Source organism: Gekko japonicus, unplaced genomic scaffold, assembly GCF_001447785.1.
Source record: "Gekko japonicus isolate JY-2015 unplaced genomic scaffold, Gekko_japonicus_V1.1 scaffold1525, whole genome shotgun sequence".
NCBI lineage: Eukaryota > Metazoa > Chordata > Lepidosauria > Squamata > Gekkonidae > Gekko > Gekko japonicus.
Window position 1 is genome coordinate 153,378 of NW_015176018.1, and position 23,327 is coordinate 176,704.

At 45.3% G+C, this 23,327-nt stretch overlaps 1 protein-coding gene across 1 annotated transcript in view; it reads left to right on the forward strand.

The window, feature by feature from the left end:
- Positions 1-23,327, forward strand: part of GUCY1A2 (guanylate cyclase 1, soluble, alpha 2) — a gene marked incomplete at its 5' end in the record, with an annotated part of 237,962 nt that overhangs the window by 24,535 nt on the left and 190,100 nt on the right. Inside the window, 2 exons of the mRNA XM_015426580.1 lie at positions 7,474-7,595; positions 16,357-17,075. Coding sequence (XP_015282066.1) covers positions 7,474-7,595; positions 16,357-17,075 — 841 coding nt within the window. The remainder of the gene's footprint in view (positions 1-7,473; positions 7,596-16,356; positions 17,076-23,327) is intronic.

The window sequence follows — 23,327 nt, forward strand, 5'->3', positions numbered from 1 at the left end:
TAATATAAATTCCTAACCCCTCAATTTACATTAGCATGGGGGAAAGGGTGTGAAAAGCAGTTAAAAGCCGGCTAGATGTTAAAACCACTAGGAACTGTTAAAGACCATTAAAAACCTGTTGCTGTCCCGGAAGTGACATCACACTGACAACATTTTAATTTTATCTTTATGCTACTACTGCTGGAAAGATAACTTTCAGAATATATCAAGGTGGGCAGCCATGTTGGTCTGAAGCAATAGAACAAAGTTGGAGTCCAGTGGGGCACCTTTAAGACCAACAAAGTTTTATTCAAGGTGTGAGTTTTTGTGTGCAAAGCACACTTCTTCAGACAACGAGATGGAATTACAGATCATGCTTGTATATATACAGGGTGTGTGTGTGTGTGTGTTGTGTGTTTATGCATTCCTTTTATCTTCACTATTTTGCATGCTAATTTAACAAGCCACCCTGTATATATACAGGTATGATCTGTTGCTTACAAAGTTGCTTACTCCCTCCGGCACAACAACATTCCTGTGAGGTAAATTAAGCTGAGAGAAGGAGACTAGCTCAAGGTTACCTAGTGAGCTTCTGCAGCAGAGTGGAGATCCAGTTGTGGGTCTCCCGCTTCCTAGCTGGACACTCTGACTGCTACACCAATCTGCCATATCTGCCCCCTGCGATTGATGCATATATCGCCTCCTGCTCTCACACATGCTAATCTGCCTTCCCTCGTCAGTAGCTGCGTAGCTAGACAAGCCACTGAAAATTCTGTACATGGAGCTTTGAGGTGCCTTTAAAAAAATAGCTAGTGTGCAAGATCCTAATTTGGGCTGGGACTGCAGTGAAGAGGAGGAGGAGGAGGAGGAGATTGGATTTATACCCCGCCCTTCACTACCCAAGGGAGTCTCAGAGTGGCTTACAAACTCCTTTCCCTTCCCCTCCCCACAACAGACACCCTGTGAGTTAGGTGGGGCTGAGAGAGTGCTGACAGAAACTGCTCTTTTTCAAGGACACCTCTGACAGAACTATGGCTTGTCCAAGGTCATCCAGCCAGGTGCAAGCGGAGGAGTGGGGAATCAAACCCGGTTCTCCCAGATTAGAGTCCACACACTTAACCACTACACCAAACTGGCCCCACTTCCTGAGGTCTCACCCAGCTCCCCCCGCAGCTTCAGTAATTTCACCAGACACTTGTCATATATTCTGAAACAGAACAAAGTTAGAGTATTTTTGGGGTTTGGGTATATTGAACCCCAAAATTATCGTCATTTCCCAATATTCCCGAATCCCAATATCAGTATGGTATTCAGATTTGGTAAATATTTGGGATTGCTGAATTTTTTCCCTTCATTAGACCCTATGGGGACCATTATAGTCATCAGGCAATTGGGTAAGTAGATAATAAGGGTAGTAAGGGTATAATGGAGAATTGATCCAGGGGCATCTGAGGCTCTGTGGGGGCTGTTTTTTGAGGTAGAGGCACCAAATTTATAGCATAGCTGCTGGTGCCTTTCCTCAAGCCTCCCCCCCCAGTTTAAAAAAGATTGGACCAGGGGGTCCAATTCTATGGGCTCCAGAAGGAGGTGCCCCCATCCTGCATTGTTTCCAAAGGAGGGGGAAAAGGCATTTAAAGGGAACACAGTCTCTTTAAATGTTTTCTCCAAGCTGCGGCTTCACCCAGAAGGTGCTTAAAGAGACTGCAATCCCTTTAAATACCCTTTGACACCAGCTATCCAGTGGCCCCCAAAAAATCCCAAATATTTTTGGGATTTTTTGGGCTTGCTGTATCGAATAGCCGGATAAATACCCAGCTGATAGCCTGCTGAAAAAATACCTGAAAATACCAGTAAGGTATTTTTCGGGGTGTGTGTGTGTGTGCTTCCAGCTCGGATAAACCGAATGCACACTCCTGTTGAGTTCTCTTGGTGTGTAGTGTTATAAATGTTTTAATTGTGTGTGGAGTCCTGTACATTGATTTGCATACCTTCTTTAACTGCACAAAATGGCAATAATAAGAAATAAATCTGAAATGAATTTACCTAATGTGTAATAACTGATTTCTGGGGACAGAATTAAGCATATCCAGAGTCCCATGCCCTTCCTCTAGAGAATTGTGTAATGGCTTGTTTGTTAATGGGTCAGCTATTTTTGCCTGCAGAAATGGTTTCAGACCTCCGTGAGACTGCCTTTCTGTTCTGTGAAACATATAAGCCCATAACCTAATTCCTACTGAAAATAGTTTGCAGTCTGAGTTTGTTGCACTGGTGAATGCTGATACGACATGAGCATTCCCAGGCTCAACCCACCAATCTCCAGGAATTCCCAGGCTCAACCCACCAATCTCCAGGAATTTCCTAACCTAGAGTTGGCAACCCTAGATAAAAGTAACAGTTCCATTAACAGTTCCTTTAGGGAAATTGTCAACCAGTCCCTCTCAGAGGGGCTGTTCCCAGAAGCACTCAAGGAAGCAGTGGTACATCCTCTCCTTAAAAAATGAACTTTGGACTTGGCCGAATTGACGAATTACCGGCCGGTTTCCAACTTGCCCTATTTGGGGCAAGCTAATAGAGAGAGGGCGGTGGCGATGCAGCTCCAGAGGTTTTTGGATGACGCTTCCATCTTAGATCCCTTCCAGTCCGGCTTTCGCCCTGGTCACGGAACGGAGACGGCACTGGTCGCCCTCACAGAGGATCTCCGGAAGCATCTGGATCGAGGCGGATCGGCAGTGCTGTTGCTGTTGGACCTGTCAGCTGTGTTCGACACAGTCAACCATCAACTACTGGCCCACAGCCTCGCCGACGTTGGAATTCAGCGGCTTGCCTTGCAATGGCTTGTCTCCTTCCTCCAAGGCCGGGGACAAAGGGTGGCGCTGGGTGAACAGCTCTCCCGGAGGTATCCGCTTGATTGTGGAATCAGGGGGCGGTGCTGTCCCCAATGTTATTTAACATCTACATGGGCCCCCTTGCCCAGATAGCATGGAGACAGGGCTGGGCTGTCACCAGTACACTGATGACTCCCAGCTCTATCTGTTGTTGGGTGGCCGGTCCGATTCCAAACCGGAAGATCTTGACCAGGTGTTACAAGATGTGACTGGTTGGCTTAGGCTGAGCCAACTGAAGTTGAATCTGATGAAGACGGAGGTCCTGTGCCTGAGTCAGGGCGGACCAGGGGTAGGGATCCTACCCCCGACCTTTGATGGGGTGCCGTTGGTGCCAGTGCCGGAGGTTAGGAGTCTGGGAGTGCATCCAGCCTCCCTGACAATGGAGGCCCAGGTAGCAGCCACTGCCAACTCGGCCTTTTATCATCTTTGGCTGATTAGGCAGTTGGTTCCCTTCCTTGAACGCAAAGATCTGGCTTCAGTGATCCACGCTATGGTCACCTCGAGACTGGACTACTGTAATGCTGTCTACATGAGGCTGCCCTTATTGCAGATTTGGACTCTACAGCTGGTGCAAAATCATCGCAGAGTTTCCTTCTGACTGCCCCCTCCCTCAGATCTATAATATCTGCCACAGCCCAAACTAGAGTTGCCAACCTCCAGGTAGTGGCTGGAGATCCCATGGGATTACAACTGATCTCCAGGCAACAGAGATCGGTTCGCCTGGGGAAAGTGGCTGCTTTGGAAGGTGGACTCTCTGGCATTATACCCCACTGAAGTCCCTTCCCTCCTAACCCCTCCTCCAGCTACAACCCCCAAACCTCAAGGTATTTCTCAACCCAGAGCTGGCAACCCCAGTCCAAACTCAGGGCCAAACTAGATGTGATGGCATCCATGGGTTGGACCTGTGGATGCTGCCACCATTTTAAAGTGATTTAAAAAATGCCTCGAGGCACATTTTCCAAGTGTCCAAATGTCTTCATTGCCTCCTGCCTGCAGCTAGAAATTGTGCAATGGCAGGTGGGATAAGGGTGTCTCAGCCTGGTCAGATTTGGGTAAAATCACTGTGAAATGGTGGTGGCCTCCATGGGTCTGACCTGTGGACACTGTCATGTCTGGTTTGGCCTTTAGTCCTCCTCAGGCGTGGTTCAGCTCCCCTGGAATGTCTTTCTGAAGACGTCATGAGTGCTTCCATGCTGGCCCCTTTTAAAGGTTGTTTGATAGCAGGTGATCTCTGACGTCACTGCTGTAGTGGGAGTTTTATTTGGTGGTTGTTTATGCTTCTTTTTCATTGTTGTTGTGCTAGTCTTTGTAAGCCAAGCCACCACGCATGGAGGGCTAGTCATATTTTAGTAGCTATCAACGGGCAACAGTCCTATTTAACTTGTCAGCATCAGAACATAAGAAAGGCCCTGCTGAGTCAGACCAGTGGTACATCTAGTCCAGCATCCTGCTTCACACAGTGGCCAACCCGTTTCCCCAGAGGGCCATTAAACAGGGCTTGGGCCAAGGCCTCCCCTAACGGTGCCTCTTAGAAGGGGTGTTCTGAAGTATTCACCTCAAGAATCCCTTCTGCTTTCATACCTCTCCCGCCCCACATTCTGCTTCTTACTATTTGCTGCCCTTATGGGTATAATAGGCACAAAGCTGCCTCAGCGAAACGGCGATGACAAATGGCCTATGTCAGATAGGCACCTTTGACTGTTTTATAATTACCCAGGTGCACCGGCATCTTCTGTGTGCTGCTCAAGTTGGGTCAGAAGAGTGTGTGTGTTAAAATTCAGGCCAGGCTTCTGAAATCCTCTGCGCTTTAGAGATTTGTCCTTGCGTATTCCATAACCTTTTCGTCAAGCTGAGCTCTCGCCCTCTCCTTGGTGTTAATAATGCTGGCACGTCTGGAGAACACCTTGGGGTAGAGTGGCAGAGTGAACTGTTGCTTGGGGAGTCACCCGGGTAGCGCCTTAGTCATAGGCTGATGCCGAATATGGAACAGAGGTGGGAGACAGGGAGGAAAAACTCTCTGGCAGAGAGCGGTCATTCGCCTCTGCTTGAAAGCTTGCATTCTTAAAACTCCATGGGATCACGTCCTTTCCTCCCTTTGTCTCCGTTCAGCTTCCCCTTGTGTATCTCCTGCAGGGAATTCTTGCCTGGGGTAAGCTCCCCTGTTCCTGGAAGCAGGCAGCAGGAGTTTGGTGTAGTGGTTAAGTGGGCTGATTCTAATCTGGGAAAACCGGGTTTGATTCCCCACTCCTCCACATGCAGCTGCTGGTGTGACCTTGGGTCAGTTACAAGCAATGTTCCCTCTAAGCTGTGGGGTCTTGTGAGCAAAAATTCTACTTTGTGAGCTACTAGCATTGAACTTGTGAGCGAGTGATTTGACTACTGCACAGATTAGTTTACTCTGGAGCCATCCTTCCTGAGCTAAGACAAAAATGTGTGAGCCAGAAGCTAAAAAACTGTGAGCTAGCTCACACTAACTCAGCTTAGAGGGAACACTGGTTACAAGTGCTCTCAGAGCTGTTCTCTCAGGAGCAGTTCTTGAAGGAGCTCTCTCAGCCCCACCTACCTCACAGGGTGAGGGAGGGGAAGGGAAAGGAGTTTGTAAGCGGCTACGAGACCCCTTCAGGTAGTGAAGGGCGGGGTATAAATCCAATCTCTTCTCTTCTTCTCTTGTAAAAAGTCAGTGATAATCAGGGGAAAAGTGGCTAGTTATCTAGGGGCCCTTAGATGCATTATGGGGGAGACATGGCTCGGGGGAGCCCTAGCTGCCATTCTTGTGCGGCAAAGTGGTGGGGTGGGGCTATTTAATTAATCAGTCTATCAATAAATTAATATTTGTATCCTGCATTTCAGCCAAAATTGGCATCCAGAGCAGCTCACAGGAACTGAGGATTCATACAAAGGACAGTGAAAATGAAATGCAGATGTTCCCGTGAGAAAGGATTCTCAGCTGAGCTGGATTTCATTGCCTGGTTGCCTTTTTTTGCCCCCCATTGATGGCATCCCCCCATTTGCAAGAGAGAAGTGGAACACGGGAGAGCATTTAACTCTTTCTCCCTATATGGCTCTCCCGCCTTGAAACAATCTTTCTATGCACTCTTCATCCCTCCGAGCTTCCTGTACCTCCTGTAATGCACGGGGCAAGCCCTAGGTAGAAAAAAGATAAAGTGCTGCTACTGAGGCATCCGGGCAAATCACTCCCCCAAACCCACACTGGGTCAGAATGGATGTGACCAATGTTCCCTTTAAGCTGTGGAGTCTTGTGAGCAAAAATTCTACTTGGTGAGCTACTAGCATTAAAGTTGTGAGTGAGCGATTTGGCTCATGCATGAATTAGTTTGCTCTGGAGCCATCCTTCTTGAGCAGAGACAACAATGTGTGAGCTGGAGGCTAAAAAACTGTGAGCTAGCTCACACTAACTCAGCTTAGAGGGAACACTGGATGTGACCACAAAAGATTTGGAGGTTCCATGGTTTGTACAAAGCCAGCAAGTAGTCCCAGGAAGCTGCTAGCAAGACTGGGGGAAGGCTGCTGGATAAGAGGGAAACTGTTTCTTGCTGTGTCTTTTCTGGGATTTAAAATGCACCTCCTAAACTGGAGGGACAAAGATACTTTTACCTGCCTTTTTCTCTGGACAGAGCTAAATGTTACCTTTGAAAAGGGGTGTCTCTGAATCAATGTGATGCCCGTGGGTGCCTAAGTGCCCCCTCCATCTGTTTCCTTCTGGCACACATTTGGTTCTTTGACGAAGCATCTTCCCCAAAGCAAAAAGCCGAGGCTGACTTTCCTCCACTTTATTGGAGCAGCAGGTGCTTCAAAAGAGCATCAGCTTTCGGTCTATGGGGAGCACCCATTCAGAAACAGCTGCATCCATTCTAGGCTTGACACCAGGAGTTTTTAATGACATTTCCCCAAAATGTCCCCAGTGTCCTTACTATAGTCAACATGACCTGCTGCAGTACAATAGATAACATTTTCTTTCACTCCAAACGAAAAGCCTGCTGGATCGGGCCAAGGTTCTATCTAGACCTGAAACTTGTTTTTTATGGATAACTAAATACTTTCTTTTATTTCTGTTTCCTGCTTGCTGTTTTTTAAGGCATGTATTTATTTAATACATTTTTATTTTGCCCTTCCCCCCAGGAGCTCAGGGATGGTGTGCCTCATTCTCCCTTCCTCCATTTTATTCTTACAACAACCCTGCGAGATAGGGTAGGCTAACAGTGTATGACTGGCCCCTGGTCACCCAGCAGGCTTCCATGACAGAGTGGGAATTTGAACCTGGGTCTCCCACATCTTAGTCTAGCATTCTGACCACAACACTTTGTTTGCTGTCTCCATGTGTTCTGTGGATAAGAGGACTTTCCCTCTTGCCTTGTGGATGCTACGTTTTTATGCAGGAGCCTTTGGTGAAGAACTTTAGTAAAAGTTTTGGAATAAGTATATAATGTCTTTTAGAAATCACACTGTCAAAAAATGTTTGAGGCAAGTCTTCCCTTTGCAGATTGTTCTTTAGGAAGGCTTGTTCTTCTGTATGTTTGATAACTCTAATTATCTTAGCTGATGTTTGTTTTGCTCTGGGATACCAATTTTTGTTGTTGTTGTTTTCTAGTTACAGGGATGCAGAAAAGAACTTCCACAATATTTCTAACCGATGCTCCTATGCAGACAACTCTGGCAATGATGAAACGGAAGATGTCTCAGGAATTCTCCAGTGTACAGCAAATATACTCGGTACTGTGTGCAGTTGTGCTAATTTTATTATGGGGAAGGGGCCATTTGAGTTTCCTGCCCATTGTACTTTACCCACAACTCTCCATTCTGCAGACCTTAGTTTGAAATCTCTGCCATTGATATGCAACAGTCGCAAGGTTGTTCCCTAAATAGAATGGCTTGATAAAACATCTCAAGTCCATCTGGTCCAGCATTCTGGTCCAGACGCTCCCCAAAAATTCACAATCAGGGCGCAGACAGCAGCCATCCCTTCTTGTCATTCCACTGCATTTGATATTCAGCGTGCAGTGCTTTCAGATGATGAATACCAACATATTTGTTTCTGTTGATATAATTGAGTGTGCTAGTACCTAGAGGCCACAATGCAGAGCTCTGCTTGGGTTTCAAGAACAGGCACAGATCTCCGCTCTTTGTTGTTGACAGTGGAGACTTGAGCATTCTCTCCAGTGCATGTGGTGCTTTCCATGACTTTGCACACTATGCACCAGCCCCTCCTTTGGCTTTGGAGCCTCAGCATGAGTACCAAAGCTGCTGGATCAGAGCTTAGAAGGGGACACTGTTTTCTTGTTTGAGGGCTACAAAGTCTTAGATGAGTCTCTTATAGTTCAATCCCAAGAACACTTTCCTGGGAGTAAGCCCCATTGAATAGACCCCAGTAGCATTCTGAGTAGTTGTGTTTAGGACTGTTCTCTTAGTTGCTTTGGTGCAATCCACTGCCGGTAAATAGCAGAGTGTAATGTGGCACCTTTGTCATGCATGTGATACAGATGGTTTTGGCTGATGAAAATTCCGGACACATTAATTGTCTCATCTTCAGACTGCTGGTTAGTTTGGCTGCAGCAGACTGACATAGATGTCCCTCTGAAACTGGCTTTTGAATACTGTATTACAAAGTAGGGTTGTATAACTAGGGTGCACCTGTATATCTGTTTGAGGTTGCTCCTTCAGCTCCCTGCCTTGTGGACTCATTTACTTATTTGAAATACTTCTATGCCTCTTTTCCACCCAGTTCAGAGTCCCCAAGGTGGCGGACATAAAAACAAAATATTAAAGCATTAAAAATACAGAAGAGGTCTAATGAACTTTTTCTTCATTGGGTTTCTTTCCTGTATGCTTTAGGAATAAAATCTAAGGAGGGGCTCAGCAGATTTTCCCCTGTCCTACTGCACCATTGTCCTTTGAGTTTTCTGTGCCCCGTGTTCCATTCTGAGCTGCCTAATTGGTTTAACTTGCTGAATTTCTAAAACAAATTCTGGATTTCATACACACACAATGTGCTGTGGTTTTTAGTTTGCAGACGTGTGCATTGATAACATTACAATCCAGAGAAGAATGTTGATACAACTGTCTGAACCCATCAAGATTCCTCTTTGTACTTATTTATGGAACGCTTGTATGTGTTGTTGAGTATCTGTTAGCTGTGAGAAAAAAAGATGCAAACTGAACTCCAGGAAACTCCATGTGCAAAGGAGACCCCCCCAAACCTATGGAGAAAAACAGATGTGGCGAACTCTGTAAGCATCTCTCAGCATAAAACCCCCCGAGGTGTGGAATGCTCAGATGTCAGCAGAGATTGATGTCTCTCCTAAATCAGTGGCTCTCAATCTTTTTTGATGCGGGGCCCACTTCTAATTCTGCTGTATTGACTCACTAGTAGCGCCATACTACTACTCCCCTTCCCACCATAAAACTCTGGAATCCCTTCCCTTCTTGATGTAACATTGTCCTTTTTACCTTGATGGATCTCTTCTTCTCTTTTGGATCCATCTTTGGAGTAGGCCACTCTCTTATCTTCTTTACCCTTCAGAGTAAAGGTCACCCCCTTGTTTTTCTGCCCCCCTTTCGTTTTCCTCTATTCACTGACTTCTCCCTGTACACACACACACACCAGCAGTTCTTTCTGTGTGCGTGTCCTCTTAGGGTTGCCAGGTCCCCCGTGGCCGCTGGCGGGGGATGGGAGGGTAGGGTTGCCAGATCCAGGTTGGGAGACTCCTGGAGATTTGGGGATGGAGCCTGGGGAGGGCAGGTACCTCAGTGGGGTGCAGTGCCATAGAGATCACCCTCCAAAGCATCTATTTTCTCCAGGGGAACTGATCTCTGCAGTCTGGAGATGAGCTGTAATTCCAGGGGACCCCCAGCTCCCACCTGGAGGCTGGCATCTATATCCAAACATACAGATACATTCTTCTTACCTGTATTGGTTTGGTTGCCTGTTTCCCCACAGTTGCTTCCCTGGTAGTCTGAAGATGTGAAATGCCTTCCACTTTCTTGGCTCCCAAGAAGGGAACCAGAACTATTATCTCTGTGCAAGCCCCATTCAAAGGCTTTCTCAAGGAGAAGATTCCGGTTAATTGTGTTCTAGATTTTCCATTCATTTCTCTGGGACTTGTCAGGATGACTTTACTAGTGGATTGCTTATTTAGTGCCTTTCCAGGAAACTGCAGGCAGCGAGAACGCTTTTCCATGCTGCTTCGCAGTTCTCACACTTCAACCTCGTAGTGTGTCGAAAGCTGTGGGGGGAAATTCTCGCTGTTTGCAAACATCGCGGAGCCCCTTTGCCTGCCGCCTCTTAAGTGTGCTTTAAAAAAAAAAGGAGTGAGTTTGTGACCAAGTGAAACAGGGTTATTTCCCCCCAGTTATATTTTGCAAAGGTGGTTGCAGTTTTCTGTAATGAGCACAACGTGTGTTTTCTGCCTTGGCAGCTGGCAAGTTCATTATCACGGGGTCATATTACTGTCAGGATCTTGGTTAAATCAGTTCTCAACGCCAGTCAGTTTGAAGAAAGCTAACTTTATTGAGACAGTTGATAGATACCTACCATCTATTGTGGGGACTGAAGTTGAACACTCGAAGGTTGCAGGTATAGTGGATTCAAGTAAGGCAGTAAAGCTCAGGACCCAATCACCCCATGGTATTTGCCTGCCAGAACTAACAGTCCGCTTCCCCCCCCTGAGGTTTGTGCACTAGGATGCATATATCAAGTCTCTTCATCGTGTCAATGTCAGGATCTTGGTTAAATCAGTTCTCAACACCATTCAGTTTGAAGAAAGCTAACTTTATTGAGACAGTTGATAGCTGCCATCCAGGACACATCTTTTGTTAGGACTGAAGTTGAACGTGCGAAGGTTGCAGGTATTGTGGATTCAAGTAAGGCACTAATGCTCAGGACCCAATCACCCCAGGGTATTTGCCCACCAGAACTAACAGTCAGCTTCCCCCCCCCATAGGCACGTAGCCTCTACATAGCAAGGAAAACAGGATCACAGACATTCGAGAAGCCAGGACATTTGGCACCGCTAAGGTGACAACCCCCGGCCACATCAAAGAGAGAGAGAGAGAGAGAGAGAGAGAGAGAGAGAGGAACCTCCTCTCTCAATGGCAGGCGAGCTGTAAAAGGCAAATGCACAGGGACCCTGACAATTACTATGCATGGAGGATGGCGGTGTAAACGGCTACTAGTCACAATGGCTACTAGTCAGGATGGATATCTGCCTCCTCCAGTACTGGAGGCAGTATGCCTCTTTGAATCAGTGGCTGGGAAGCACAGTGGCTGGATGCTGCAGCTGCAGTCTCTCCTGTCCGTGGGCTTCCTGGACGCAGCTGGTCGTCTCCTGTGTGAACAGAAGGCTGGACTTGATGGCCCTTTGGTTTGATCCAGCAGGGCTCTCCTTACATTCTTATTAGGTAATTTTGCCCGGGGCTAAAATGTTGTCACTGTGATTGGTGAGATTTCAAACTAAAATGCTTGGCTGGCCTTAACCTGTGCGTGGAGTTGCCAACTGGCCTGGAGAAAATTGCCCTTTTAATGGAGGCTTGATAGAATGTTATTTGCCAGCTTATGTTGTTTAGTTTCATGACAGGGAAAGCTTCAGCTAGCCATGTCCACATATATTAAGCCTCTGTCAAAGGGACAGGGCATTTTTCCCCAAGGCCTGCTGGCAACCCTGCACAAGAATAATCTGTTAGTGGGTTCCAGAGCAAGACTGAAGGCTGACCTGAAAACGGTAATTAAATCCCCCCCTTATCCACCAAACCTCAGACACATGAGCACACGGACTGCCTTATGTTGGATCAGATCATCAGTCTATCAAGGGCAGTACTGTCTGCTCAGACTTCCAGCAGCTCTCTAGTCTCAGGCAATGGGCCTTCACATCACCTACTACCTAATCCTTTTTAAAAAAAAACACCTGGAGATGTCGGGGATTGAACCTTGGACCTTCTGCATGCCAAGCAGATGCTTTACCACTGAGCCACAGCCCCCTCCCACAAGACAATACCATGTGGCTGCTGTGCATTCTTATTGGGTAGTAAGCACTCTTGAACTTGGTGGCCCCTGATTCCGATTAAACATTCATAGGATTAGTCTACCCAGCTGTAATGCTAGAGAAATAGACTCGGAAGTAAAAAAAAATTTCCATCTTGATTGGCCTCCCCCCTTTTCCTTCTCCCCTTTCCCCTCCCCCCTTTTCCCTTCATATCAGTCAGTTTTTAGATACTTACTCCCCTGAAAATTTGCACCCATGTATTAGTAGTGTTGTTTATGGTATTTTATCATTTTATTGAATTTACTGTATTTGAATTGTGAATGTTTTAGATTGTATATTGTGTTTTATCAGGATGTTACCCTCTCTGAGCCCATTTGCAGGGGAGAGCGGGCTATAAATCTAATAAAATTAATCTCATTGATATTAATAGGGTTGGTTTCAGAGTAAATGTGGTTAGGGTAGGACTGTATACCTCTGGGTTGTTGCTGCAGTGTTTGCTGTGGTTCTTAGAATCATAGACTCATAGAGATGGAAGGGACCTCCATGGTCATCTAGTCCAACTCTCTGCACAATGCAGGAAATTCACAAATACCTCCCTCCCCATCCCCAGTGAGCCCTGTTCCATGCGCAGAAGATGACAAAAAACTTCCAGGATCCCTGTCCAAACTGGCCTGGAGAAAAATTGCTTCCTGACCCCAAAGTGGCAATCAGCATTTCCCTGGGCATGTAAGAAAGGGCCACAAGAACTAAGCACTGATGACCGACTTTGGGGACCCCTGTGCTATGGGAATAACATGCTGGCTTGTTTGCAGCAGAGATAACTGTTTCTGGGTCCCCCCCATTGTGTGTATGAGTGCGTGTGTGCCAGTGCCTGGAAGTCATGGTGATCTCTGACAACTCCTACCGGGGCCTGGAGGACTTTCAGAGAAGTGGCTTGATAGCATGCTCTGGCCTCTCATCACTGGTATTCCTTGGAGGTCTCCCATCCAAGTACTTGCCAGGGTTGGCCCTGTTTAGCTTCTGGGATTTGATGAGATTGGGATTGCCTGGGCTATCTCAGGGCAAAAAGACAACTTTTTGCCTTCTAGTGTCCTGGCCCCACTGATGGACCTCCTGATGGCACCTGGTATTTTTGGCCACTGTGTGACAAGTGTTGGGCTGGATGGGCCACTGGCCTGATCCAACACTGGCTTCTCTTTGTTTTTAAGCCTCTGTCCCCTCCCTTCTTGTGATCTTCCTAAGTTCACGGAATCAGCATTGCTGACAAGTGGCCATCTAGCCTCTTCATGTTCTGCTGATGTGTGAATGGCAAGGCTTGACGAAGCTTGTAGACCCTGATTCTTCTTTGTTATCCACTGAGTAGATCGCTGGCTGAAAAGCCTGATGAAGTCATTAATACTGCAAGCAATGTGCATTATCTGGAAAACCGCCTTGTGATTTTAATCCCTTCTCTCCCCCATTTGTGTGTGGATAAACAGTCTTTTTTCCCCTGCCCTCCCGTTTCCACCTTTCTCCATTTTTTCTCACGCCTCGGGGCATAAAACTTTTTAATTACACTCTTCTCCCAAGTTCAGAAGACTGTGAGCCATCCAAATTGTACAGTGTTCCTGGCAGCTCTGTGGGGATTTTATTGATATCATATGGGCTGCTGAATATTTATATTGTTCCAAGTATCTAAATTCATGCCCTTAGGAAATAGAATATTCTGATAGAAATGAAAGATGTGGTTTTCTCTGTGGTAGTTATTCTTCTTCATGTAGCTAATTCATGTTGCATTTCATTTAATAAGATGCTGCAGAAAAAATCTGGTTCCTTTCGTAAGATTCTTGCTTTTCCTTGGCATGCTTGTGAGCACTGAACAGAAACCACAGCTACTTAGCCCAGCATGAGAGCTTCTTCATTTGCGGCCAATAATTTGCTGGATATAACTCTGCCTGTTACATATGTCGAGTACCACCTACACTGTGGAAGGCAGGCCACTTCAGAATCCCCTTCTTTCCTAAGCAAAGTTCTTCAATCCTAAATGTGTTCGGCAGCAAACCTCCTCACTTTCCAGGCTTGCAGGTGTGGCCAGGGCTTGACATCAAAGAAACAGGATTGGGGATGCCGGGTTCATCCATATCAGGGGTCTGTCACCCCCCCCCCTTTCCACCCTTCAGGCGCTTATGGAATTTCAAGAATGGGTAGTGGGCACCACCATAAAAATGGCCGCCATGGTGGGCATGGCCAACCACACAGTATCAGGAGGTTGCAACTCAAGCATCTTCCTATACTGGAGGCAACAGTGTCTAAGTTGGGGGAGTCCCTCTTATGAAGCACCCTTTACTCCATTGAAGTGGAGAAAAGCCAAGACTGGTGGATCTTTGCTTAGGTGAAAAGATGATAAACTGAAAGAACAAATGGGTGAAAGTGTGGGTAGCATGGATTTATGCATGAAAGAAGTTAAGTTCTTGAGATAAGTTGATCAGAGTACCATTTAGTGGAAACATAGTCTTCTCCTCCCAACTTTCCATTTTAAATTAAGCAAATGGAGGGGAAGAGAATTCCCAACTTTCCATTTTCACAGTTCCATCTCTTGTTGCTTTTCACAGTCTTTCTTGGTAGCTAGTTGTGTTTGACAAAATCATTCTTCTTGCCCCTCGGTAGCCTAACTGAATGAATGAAAGGCAGTTATTGGGAAAGAGGCATGGAATGGTCCTCATGAAAATTAACCCTTGGACTTCTCAGCTTTCATTGCCCGATTAAACTATGTAGAATTACTTGCACAGAGCAAGTGTTTTGCTATGTATGAATTTGGTGGTCCTGAAAAAGCCATCATTTTACATGTTTTGTTCCCTCGCGCTGTTTTTGAGAATAGAGAAACTGGTTACCCCAACAGATAAGTGTGACTGAAGGGTAAAATGCACATGATGCCTTTCCTCAGAAACTGTGTAAAGGTGGAAAGGATTTGTAGTCCATGTAAAATGGACAGTCCTCCAACAGCAGTCTTTAATTTATTTACTTCAATTTATATTCCACCCTCCCTGCGAGTGGACTCATGGCAGATCACAACATAGATTTTAGAACACATCAGATACAGTATTACAGAATAATTAAAAACAATTTAAAACAACATAAATTAAAACAGGTTGTACTCTTTGTCTGTGTGCAAGGTTTCCAAGCTGGTGCTATTGGGTCTCTAATATCTTAATTGGCTACGCAGAGGTGGTGAATTTCAGCAGGGGAGGCCAGGTTTTTATTGGATGCCCACTGCCTCAGCCAAAGGCCTGGTGGAACAGCTCCTGCAGGTCCCTGATCTCAAATGGGAGCATGTTCCACCAGGTTTGGGCCAGGGCAGAAAAAGCCCTGTCCCTGGTCAAGACCAATGTTCCCTCTAAGCTGCAGAGTCTTGTGAGCAAAAATTCTACTTTGTGAGCTACTGGCATTAAAGCTGTGAGCAAACAATTTGGCTGCTGCATAAATTAGTTTGCTCTGGAGCCCTCCTTCCTGAGCTAAGGCACAAATGGGTGAGCTGGAGGCTAAAAAACTGTGAGCTAGCTCACACTAACTCAGCTTAGAGGGAACACTGGTCAAGACTAAGCAGATGTCCCTTGGGCTGGGGACAACCAGCAGATCTTGATCAGCAGAGCACAAGACTCTCTGGGGCACATATGGGGAGAGGCAGTCCCTCAGGTATGTTGGTTCCAGGCCACACAAGGCTTTAAAGGTCAATACCAGTAGCGCCGGCCAAATGTGTGCCTGCACAGGTGACACAGTCAGCAGATACTAAGATATTAGTACATCCAAGCAAGACCACATTTGCTGGTCTATGCTTTAACAGCGTCAGTTCTTAGCAGGATGACCTTTCGGTAATTGAAAGCATGAGATTCTGTGATGCGAGCTTGAAAAGGCTAAGCGTGTGTCCTAAAAAAGAAATTGTAGAGGTTGCTGGTTCCATTGTATTTGTAATAACTCTCTTACTGGCATGTCTTTCAGACTGATGGCGCCTCAGAACAGTGTGAGAACTGTTCCCATTTTCTGAGTGGGCATCACTTTTACTGACAGGAAGAGGGGTATTTCATCATCTTCGTTAGTCCTCTAATGGTTGGTATAAAATTGTAGGGTAGTTTCAGGTGTGTCTTATATGCCCAGTGTTGGTCATTGTCTTTAGAGTAGGCCTTAGCCATTAGAGGTCCCTGTAGCATTCATCTCCCAGTTTCCCCTTGAATACTTCCTAGCTCCCAAGTGGCTGATTCAGAAGTAAGAGTTAGGAGTGGAAGGAATAACATCTGTGGTAACAAGGCTGGCCAGTAGGCCATTTTATGGGGCAGAGGTAGGGAACTGGATATGACTGTCGTCCATAGTTGCATTCGTAGATCCTTATAGTTGCTGGCTATGTTCTAGAGCCATATTCCTCAGTAGGTGACCTTGTATTAATTTGCCTCTCAATGTTCTCAAGCCTTGGTGCTAATCAACGGTGATATCGTATTGACATATGCCTGTTCATTGCTGTGTAGGCTTGAAGTTTGAAGAACTGCAAGAGAAATTTGGGGTGGAATTCTTCAACATCTGCTTTGATGAGAATGAACGAGTCCTCCGAGCGGTGGGTGGCACCTTACAAGATTTCTTTAATGGCTTCGATGCCTTGCAGGAACACATCAGGACTTCCGTTGGAAGGCAGGCCACTTCAGAATCCCCTTCTTTCCTATGCAAAGAGCTCCCTGAAGGTAACCTTATGCTCCACTACTTCCACCCACATCAGATAGTTGGTTTTGCCATGATGGGTATGGTCAAGGCAGCAGCAAGGAAGATCTACCAACTGGAGGTTGATGTGGAACAGATTGCAAATGATGAGCCATGTTCCGAGGACTCCAACCCAGGCAACTGCAGCTGCCTCATTTTTATTATCAAAGAACGTGAGAATGCAAATATCACAAAAGCGCTTCCTCTGGGGACTTCCCATTCCCCTGCAGACTTGAGGATAAGCATCAGTACGTTCTGCAGAGCTTTCCCCTTTCATCTGATGTTTGATCCCAGCATGCTGGTGCTGCAGCTGGGAGAAGGTCTTAGGAAGCAACTCAAGTGTGACACTCACAAGGCATTGAAGTTCCAGGACTGCTTCGAAATTGTTTCTCCAAAGATTGGTTCCACATTTGAACGAGTACTTCTGAGACTGTCTACACCCTTTGTGATTCGGACCAAGCTTGAAATGTCTGCCTTTGAAAATAAAGATAAGGTAAGAATATGAATTTAGACTGGTAATGGGTAGCCCTCTTAGATCTTGCAAGTCAAGAAGCGTCTGTCCTGGTTAGTACTTGGATGAGAGACCTCCAAGGTAGTCCAGGATTATTATACAGAGGAAGGCAATGGCAAACCACTGTTGGTTTTTTGCCTTGAAAACTCTATAGGGTCAGCATAAATTGGCTGGAACTTGATGGCAAAAAGGGTGAATTGATGGATTGGGGAGTCTGCTAACAAATGTAACAATAATTTATCAGTGGAATTTCAGGGAAATGTACAGGTTAAGTTCATTTTGTTGCATATCTTAGAAACTCTGAACATGATGCAAATGGTGATGGGTTTTGTGACTTTTACCTAAATAGTCATGATTTCAGATTACAGGTTTTTTTGGGGGTATATGTGACCTCCAGATCTATCTGTAGGAGTTGCCACCAAATTTATCTCAGAAGTTTGATTTGGAGGTTCCTGCTCAGGCAAAACTCCTGAAGAATTTTGTGGGATGTCAAAATGTTATAAGTAGGCAGTTAAAGTCTCTCAGAGGGGTTTTATGCATCACTCTTTGGGATAATTCGTTCATATTGTGTTTTCAGTGTGCTGTCACCAGCCCTGATGTCACATTTGGTGCCTTAGCCCTGATGTCACATTTGGTGCCTTAGCCCTGATGTCACATTTGGTGCCTGGGGCTGGTGATAAAACAGATTAGGCAGTGGGCAAAGTTTATAAGACCTGGAGCCAGAATTGAGACCAAGTTTTGTTTAAACCAAAACCTTCTCAAGGCAAATCTAGAGGTTCCTGCACCACCTACAGTCACTGACTGGACTGTGGCAAGTATTTGCCACAATTACTGGTCTTTCCATCCCACGCATCTTTGGGTTGTCAGCTAGTCACATGTGGTGGTATGTGGAAGCTCCAATTGCTGATCTCCACTGAATGTACCCTTAGGATTATTTTGAGGAGTGTTGTTTCATTTTCTGCCCTTTCCCAGGTGTTTTGGTCTTTCATAAATAATGTACTATGAAGTAATATTTTCTCACCAGTGAAAGCCATATTTTTTTTCTTGGCTTCACTCAAGAGGTCTGGTCTATAAATGTTTATTTTTGTGTCTTGTGAAACCAGCAGGCCTGACCCTAGCCAAGTAATTTAGAAGCCTTCACACACAGCCTTGAATTGTTTTCTGTCCTCCTTTGATTCCCTATAAAGTTCAAATGGAGTGGCCCAAAAGTCATCGTACCGTGAGGGGCATCTGCCAGATATTATCTCAAAAATTCTGATTCTTCCTTCGTTTGCTCTGTGAATGAAAAAAGCTTCTATTGGTGCCTGCAACCTTGCATAAAAATCACAGAATCCAATTTGGGGCATCTACCCCTTTCTTTTGCAGATACTCCTCATGTTGCCTTGTCAAAACATATTTAGGCTCTGATGATTTCTAGAATGAATTATGTTGGCTGATTTGACAGCTGCCAGGGGCTGTGAATGGGATATGTGAAACTGTAGATTACATGGATTTCAAGAAGCCAAAAAAACCAGTGGACCCACTCTAATGGCTGTGCTTCCGTGAGCTTTAATGACACCTTGGATAACCACACAGCATTTTTAATTAACTTTTTATATTACTTCTGTGGAGATTTCTGCTGAACAGTGACATGTCACGTTTGGGGCCTTTACTCAGAGGAGCATATGCATAATTTTCACTGGGGCAGGAGGTTCTAAATGGTTGGTTTGCTTATTATTTTCCATTCTAGTCAAAGTATGCAGTGTTCTCCATTCAACATGCTGGCCGATTAGCGATTGTTCTCTGTTAAATGTTGCTCAAGATGCTGGGCTGTTGCATTGTTCACAACAATGTGCAGTTGGGTTAATTGCATAACATCTTGTGCAATGTCATTAGTATTTTGCTGTCATTGGGTCTGTGGCAGGTGCTCAGAAACCTGTAAGTAAAAACCGTAGTAGCGGTAGTAGAAGCAGAAGAGCTTATTACAAAAAGCAAAGGCTGTTACAATCTTAGACTAAAAAAATAATATGTAAAACGCAAATGCTTATTTATTTAATGTTATTTGTAGTCCTCTCTCACTTGGGACTCGAGGCGGACAACACGAAGTGAGTCAATATAATCAACAGATGGGACATTCAATGAGTAATGCAATAGGATTAGGGTTGTAGAACCAAGGCCCTGTTCATACGAGGCGTTTTGGGCCGGGAGTGGGCCGGATTGGAAGCGCAGCAAACGGGCGCGATCCCACGTCAACATCTGGCTGGCGTTGCGCTCCCGTCTCCAATCCGGCCCTTCCCCCGATGAATCGCTTCAAAACTGAACCACCTACCTAGGTGGTTCATCCGTTTGGTCCGTATCATCGCTGGCCGTGGGATCTGCGGCGCGTCTTGCCGCCGGCGCATCCCCGGCCCCCAGCCGAACTGCGCATGCGTGAGCATGCGCAGTTCGGCAGCCTCCCCCTCCCGAGCGTCCCTACCTCCCTGGCATCTGATCGTGCTGGGGAGCAACGGCGCGCAGTGCACGGGATCCTACAAGGTAGGTGGGGCTGAGAGAGTTCTGAGAGAACTGTGACTGGCCCAAGGTCACCCAGCTGGCTTCATGTGGAGGAGTGGGGAATCCAACCAAGTTCTCCAGATGAGAACCCACCACTTAACCATTACGCCACACTGGCTCTCGAAAAGAAGAATAGAGTAAAAATTCCCAAACCCTATAAGCACAGTAAGAGTAATAATAGGGTAAACACATGGTTTTCTTGGCTACATATAGAGATACTGTGTGAATGACGTGCTGGCCAGCATCAGATATAAAAACAGTGATGTGGATTTCTGGAAAAAATAAGAATTGGAAAATTATCTGATGTTATAAAAGAAGCATGGTCTGATTTGGCAAATTGATTTTGACTTGTGCTTAGTAAACACGTTTAAAAAGTATCTCATATTGATTTTATTTCTAAATCGCAGCAAAGACTTGAACAGAGAAACCAGAGTAGGAAACAAAAATAACGTTTAAACCATATTTAATTTAGCTTCAAACAAAGTCAAAGCTTTATGGGACATTATTTTTATTGGAATAATACTTGTAAAAAAATTGAAGACAATGCAACTTAAAGGTGCTGAAAGCTGTTGATATACCAATTTTAGCACCCCCAAAGATGTGCATGATCTACTGTGAACGTGGATGTCCACAGTGATCTATTTCAGAAGAATCCATCGATGGAATCCATCCATCTTGACTGGATTATTTACAGTCCAAAGCAGAATTACTGCCCTCTAAACCTATTGGGTTTAGATTGGAGACATTCCACACAGGATTTCACTGTTAGTCATCCCTAATGTAAAAACACAGGTAAATTAGCTGCTCCCAGACGATGCTGATTGGAAGGCACTGTATCTAGAGCCTCACCCTTGCTGTATTAATTTATTTCTCTTGGCATGCAATAGCCCTTTTCTTCAGTCATGCTATTGTGCCTTTTGGGAATGATTGATAGCCGAAGGACTGCTTTGTTTTCTGCTACAGCTGCTCTATCTCCTCCTGCCATTAATAGCATACTACTCAAGGTGCTTTCCAGTTTATAAATTAAAGAAAGTTATGTAGGTGGCCTGTAAAGGAGACTTCCAAAAAAAAAAAAAAAAAAAAAAAGCTTTAACCCTAAAAACCTACTTTAAGATTCAAAACGGGGGGGGGGGGGGGGGTCCAAGTGTTGTTAGTATAAAGAACAAGGCTGGTCATAAAAGAGCTTTGCCCGTGAGATTTTTTAGAAGGCTTCAGAATCAAAGAAGGAGAAGAAATATTAATCTGGGGGAAAAAAGATTGCTCTTGTGGAACAAATAGAAACTGTGCCAAGTTGTAATTTGTTTAATGTTCAAACAAATACGTGTCCTTGTCCCTTAGTGGCAATGCTAAACATAAGACTAAAAAGAGCTTCAGATTTTCTTCCATCATAGCAACTGAATACCCCTTCATTCTTGTACTCCCTGTTGATGGATTATGAAGGATCCAGTTCTCTGGTTCTGGGCCAAGATTCTGTTCTGTTTCTTGAACACAGTGTTTCTGTCATTGACCTTGGGAATAGGGGGGAGTAAAATAATTCCTAATGCTTTAACTATCCAAGAATTCTGTAAGATCCCAGATTTTTCAGGTTTGGTCCAACAGTAGTGCTACGGAGAATCCCACGATGTGCTTTCTGATTCATTTTGGGCATAGCATGGGATTGCAGAGAGCCCTATGGGACTTCAGATTTATGTATTTATTTGCTTATCCATTTTGTCTGCAAGAGGGACCCGCAACAGCTTATTAAAAAGACCAAGCTGCAGTTTAAACACAGCAAATGACAAAACCCCACTGAATATATGAAACCACATCTTGGGCTAGTCCAAGGTTGACGGGGCTGGCACATGCAAAGCTACAGGCTGTGAGCCAAGAGCCAAGAACCCTTTGGCTTACATCTCAAATTCATAAGCATTTTCTTTGCTTTGATCCCACTTTTCCCCACAATGCCAAATTATCATGTAACTGATAATTGACTGTGATATATCTGGAGGCAGTGGGCGGGGGAGGTGTGCTGTTACCCAGGCCAGACATTTACTCATAAGAAAATCTTGGCAGACCATAAGAATTTTAGATCTTGGGTAAAAAAGTCCATAAAACAAAATGCTCAACTGTGTAAGGAGGATGTAGTTTTGATCTTACAAGTAAACAAGGAAGGATCAGTTGATGAACACTAACTGGTCGTTTGGGAAAGATTGAAGGTCAAGGAAGACGGGGATGGCAAAGGATGAGATGGTTAGACAATGTCATAGATGCAACAAACATGAAATTGAGCCAACTTCAGAGGACGGCGGAAGACAGGAAGGCCTGGCGTGATCTGGTCCATGGGGTTGCGAAGAGTCGGACTCGACTGTGCGACTGAACAACAACAAAACTGGTCGTTAAATTGGGCTGAATTTTACTGGAAAACGTGTTCAAATACTGTAACCATAATGAGATATTTAATATATTAAGATAGTAACAAATAATCTTGAGGACACTAATTACAGAAATGACTGTTTTTTAAGACAGGGGAGGACAGATCTCACAACTGCAGGGTCTGCTTTTGTTTTTAGCAAAGCTCTGAGGTCCATCAACCAGAGTAAGCCACAAAATGGTGTTTTGGAAATAAGCTGCACTGAATTAATTAATTAATTGTTTGTTTGGGCCTTAATTAATTAATTAATTAATTAATTAATTGTTTGGGCCTTACTTTTAGATCAGCACGCACAAAACTGCAGCAAGCAGGCACTTTATTTAGGTGGTGATTTAAATTGAGGAAAAGTCATGGGGCGAAAGGGTTCAACAAGTCCTCCTCAGGCAGGTCTGCCAGACCCCCCGCCCCCTGTCGCTGATCAGCTGACTGTTGGGGGACCCTGGCTGCAGGGGAGGCCTAGGCTCGCGATGTTTTTTCTGATGCCCACTGGAAGTGATAGAAAATTGCTGGTAGAGTTGCCAATTGCCAGGTGGCACCTGGAAATCTCCCACTATTACAGTTGCTCTCCAGATGACCAAGATCAGATCCCCTGAAGAAGATTGCTACTTTGGAGGGTGGACTCTGTGGCATTGTACCCTGCTGAGGTCCCCTCTTCTACAAACCCCATCCTCTCCAGGTTCCAGCCCCCAAAGCTCCACCTATTCCCCAACCCAGAGCTGGCAGTCCTAGTCACCGGTGATGCCGGATGCTCTGGTATTTGGCCAAGAATAGAGTCAGCCAAGGCCTCCCCCTGTCACTGGTAAGCCCCCACCCCACTGGTTGCCAGGGGGGATCTGGCAACACCTATCCTTAGGTGATCTTCCATGACTTTCACAGTAGTTGCATAGGTCTGCTAATTTCACTCATATATGTGTGTGTGTGTGTATGAAAAAGAGATCATAATCACTGATCTGTGACATCTAATTTGCTTTGAATAACATCAGTGAATACGCCTACTTTAAGAATAGTCTCTTTTGACCTTATGACTCTGGTTCAGCTCTTAAAAGCACAGAGATTCTGCTTATCAACATAATAGCCACCCTATCAACCCTGGAAATTAAGTTTGAATAATCCTGCAATGTCTTGAGTAACATTTTGTATTTCAGAGTCTGTTTGTCCCAGATAAGGTTGACTAAAGCCAGTTTGGTGTGCACAGACTAAGTGCACGGGCTCTAATTTGGGAGAACCAAGTTTGATTCCCCACTCCTCCACTTGCAGCTGCTGGATGACCTTGGGTCAAGCCATAGCTCTGT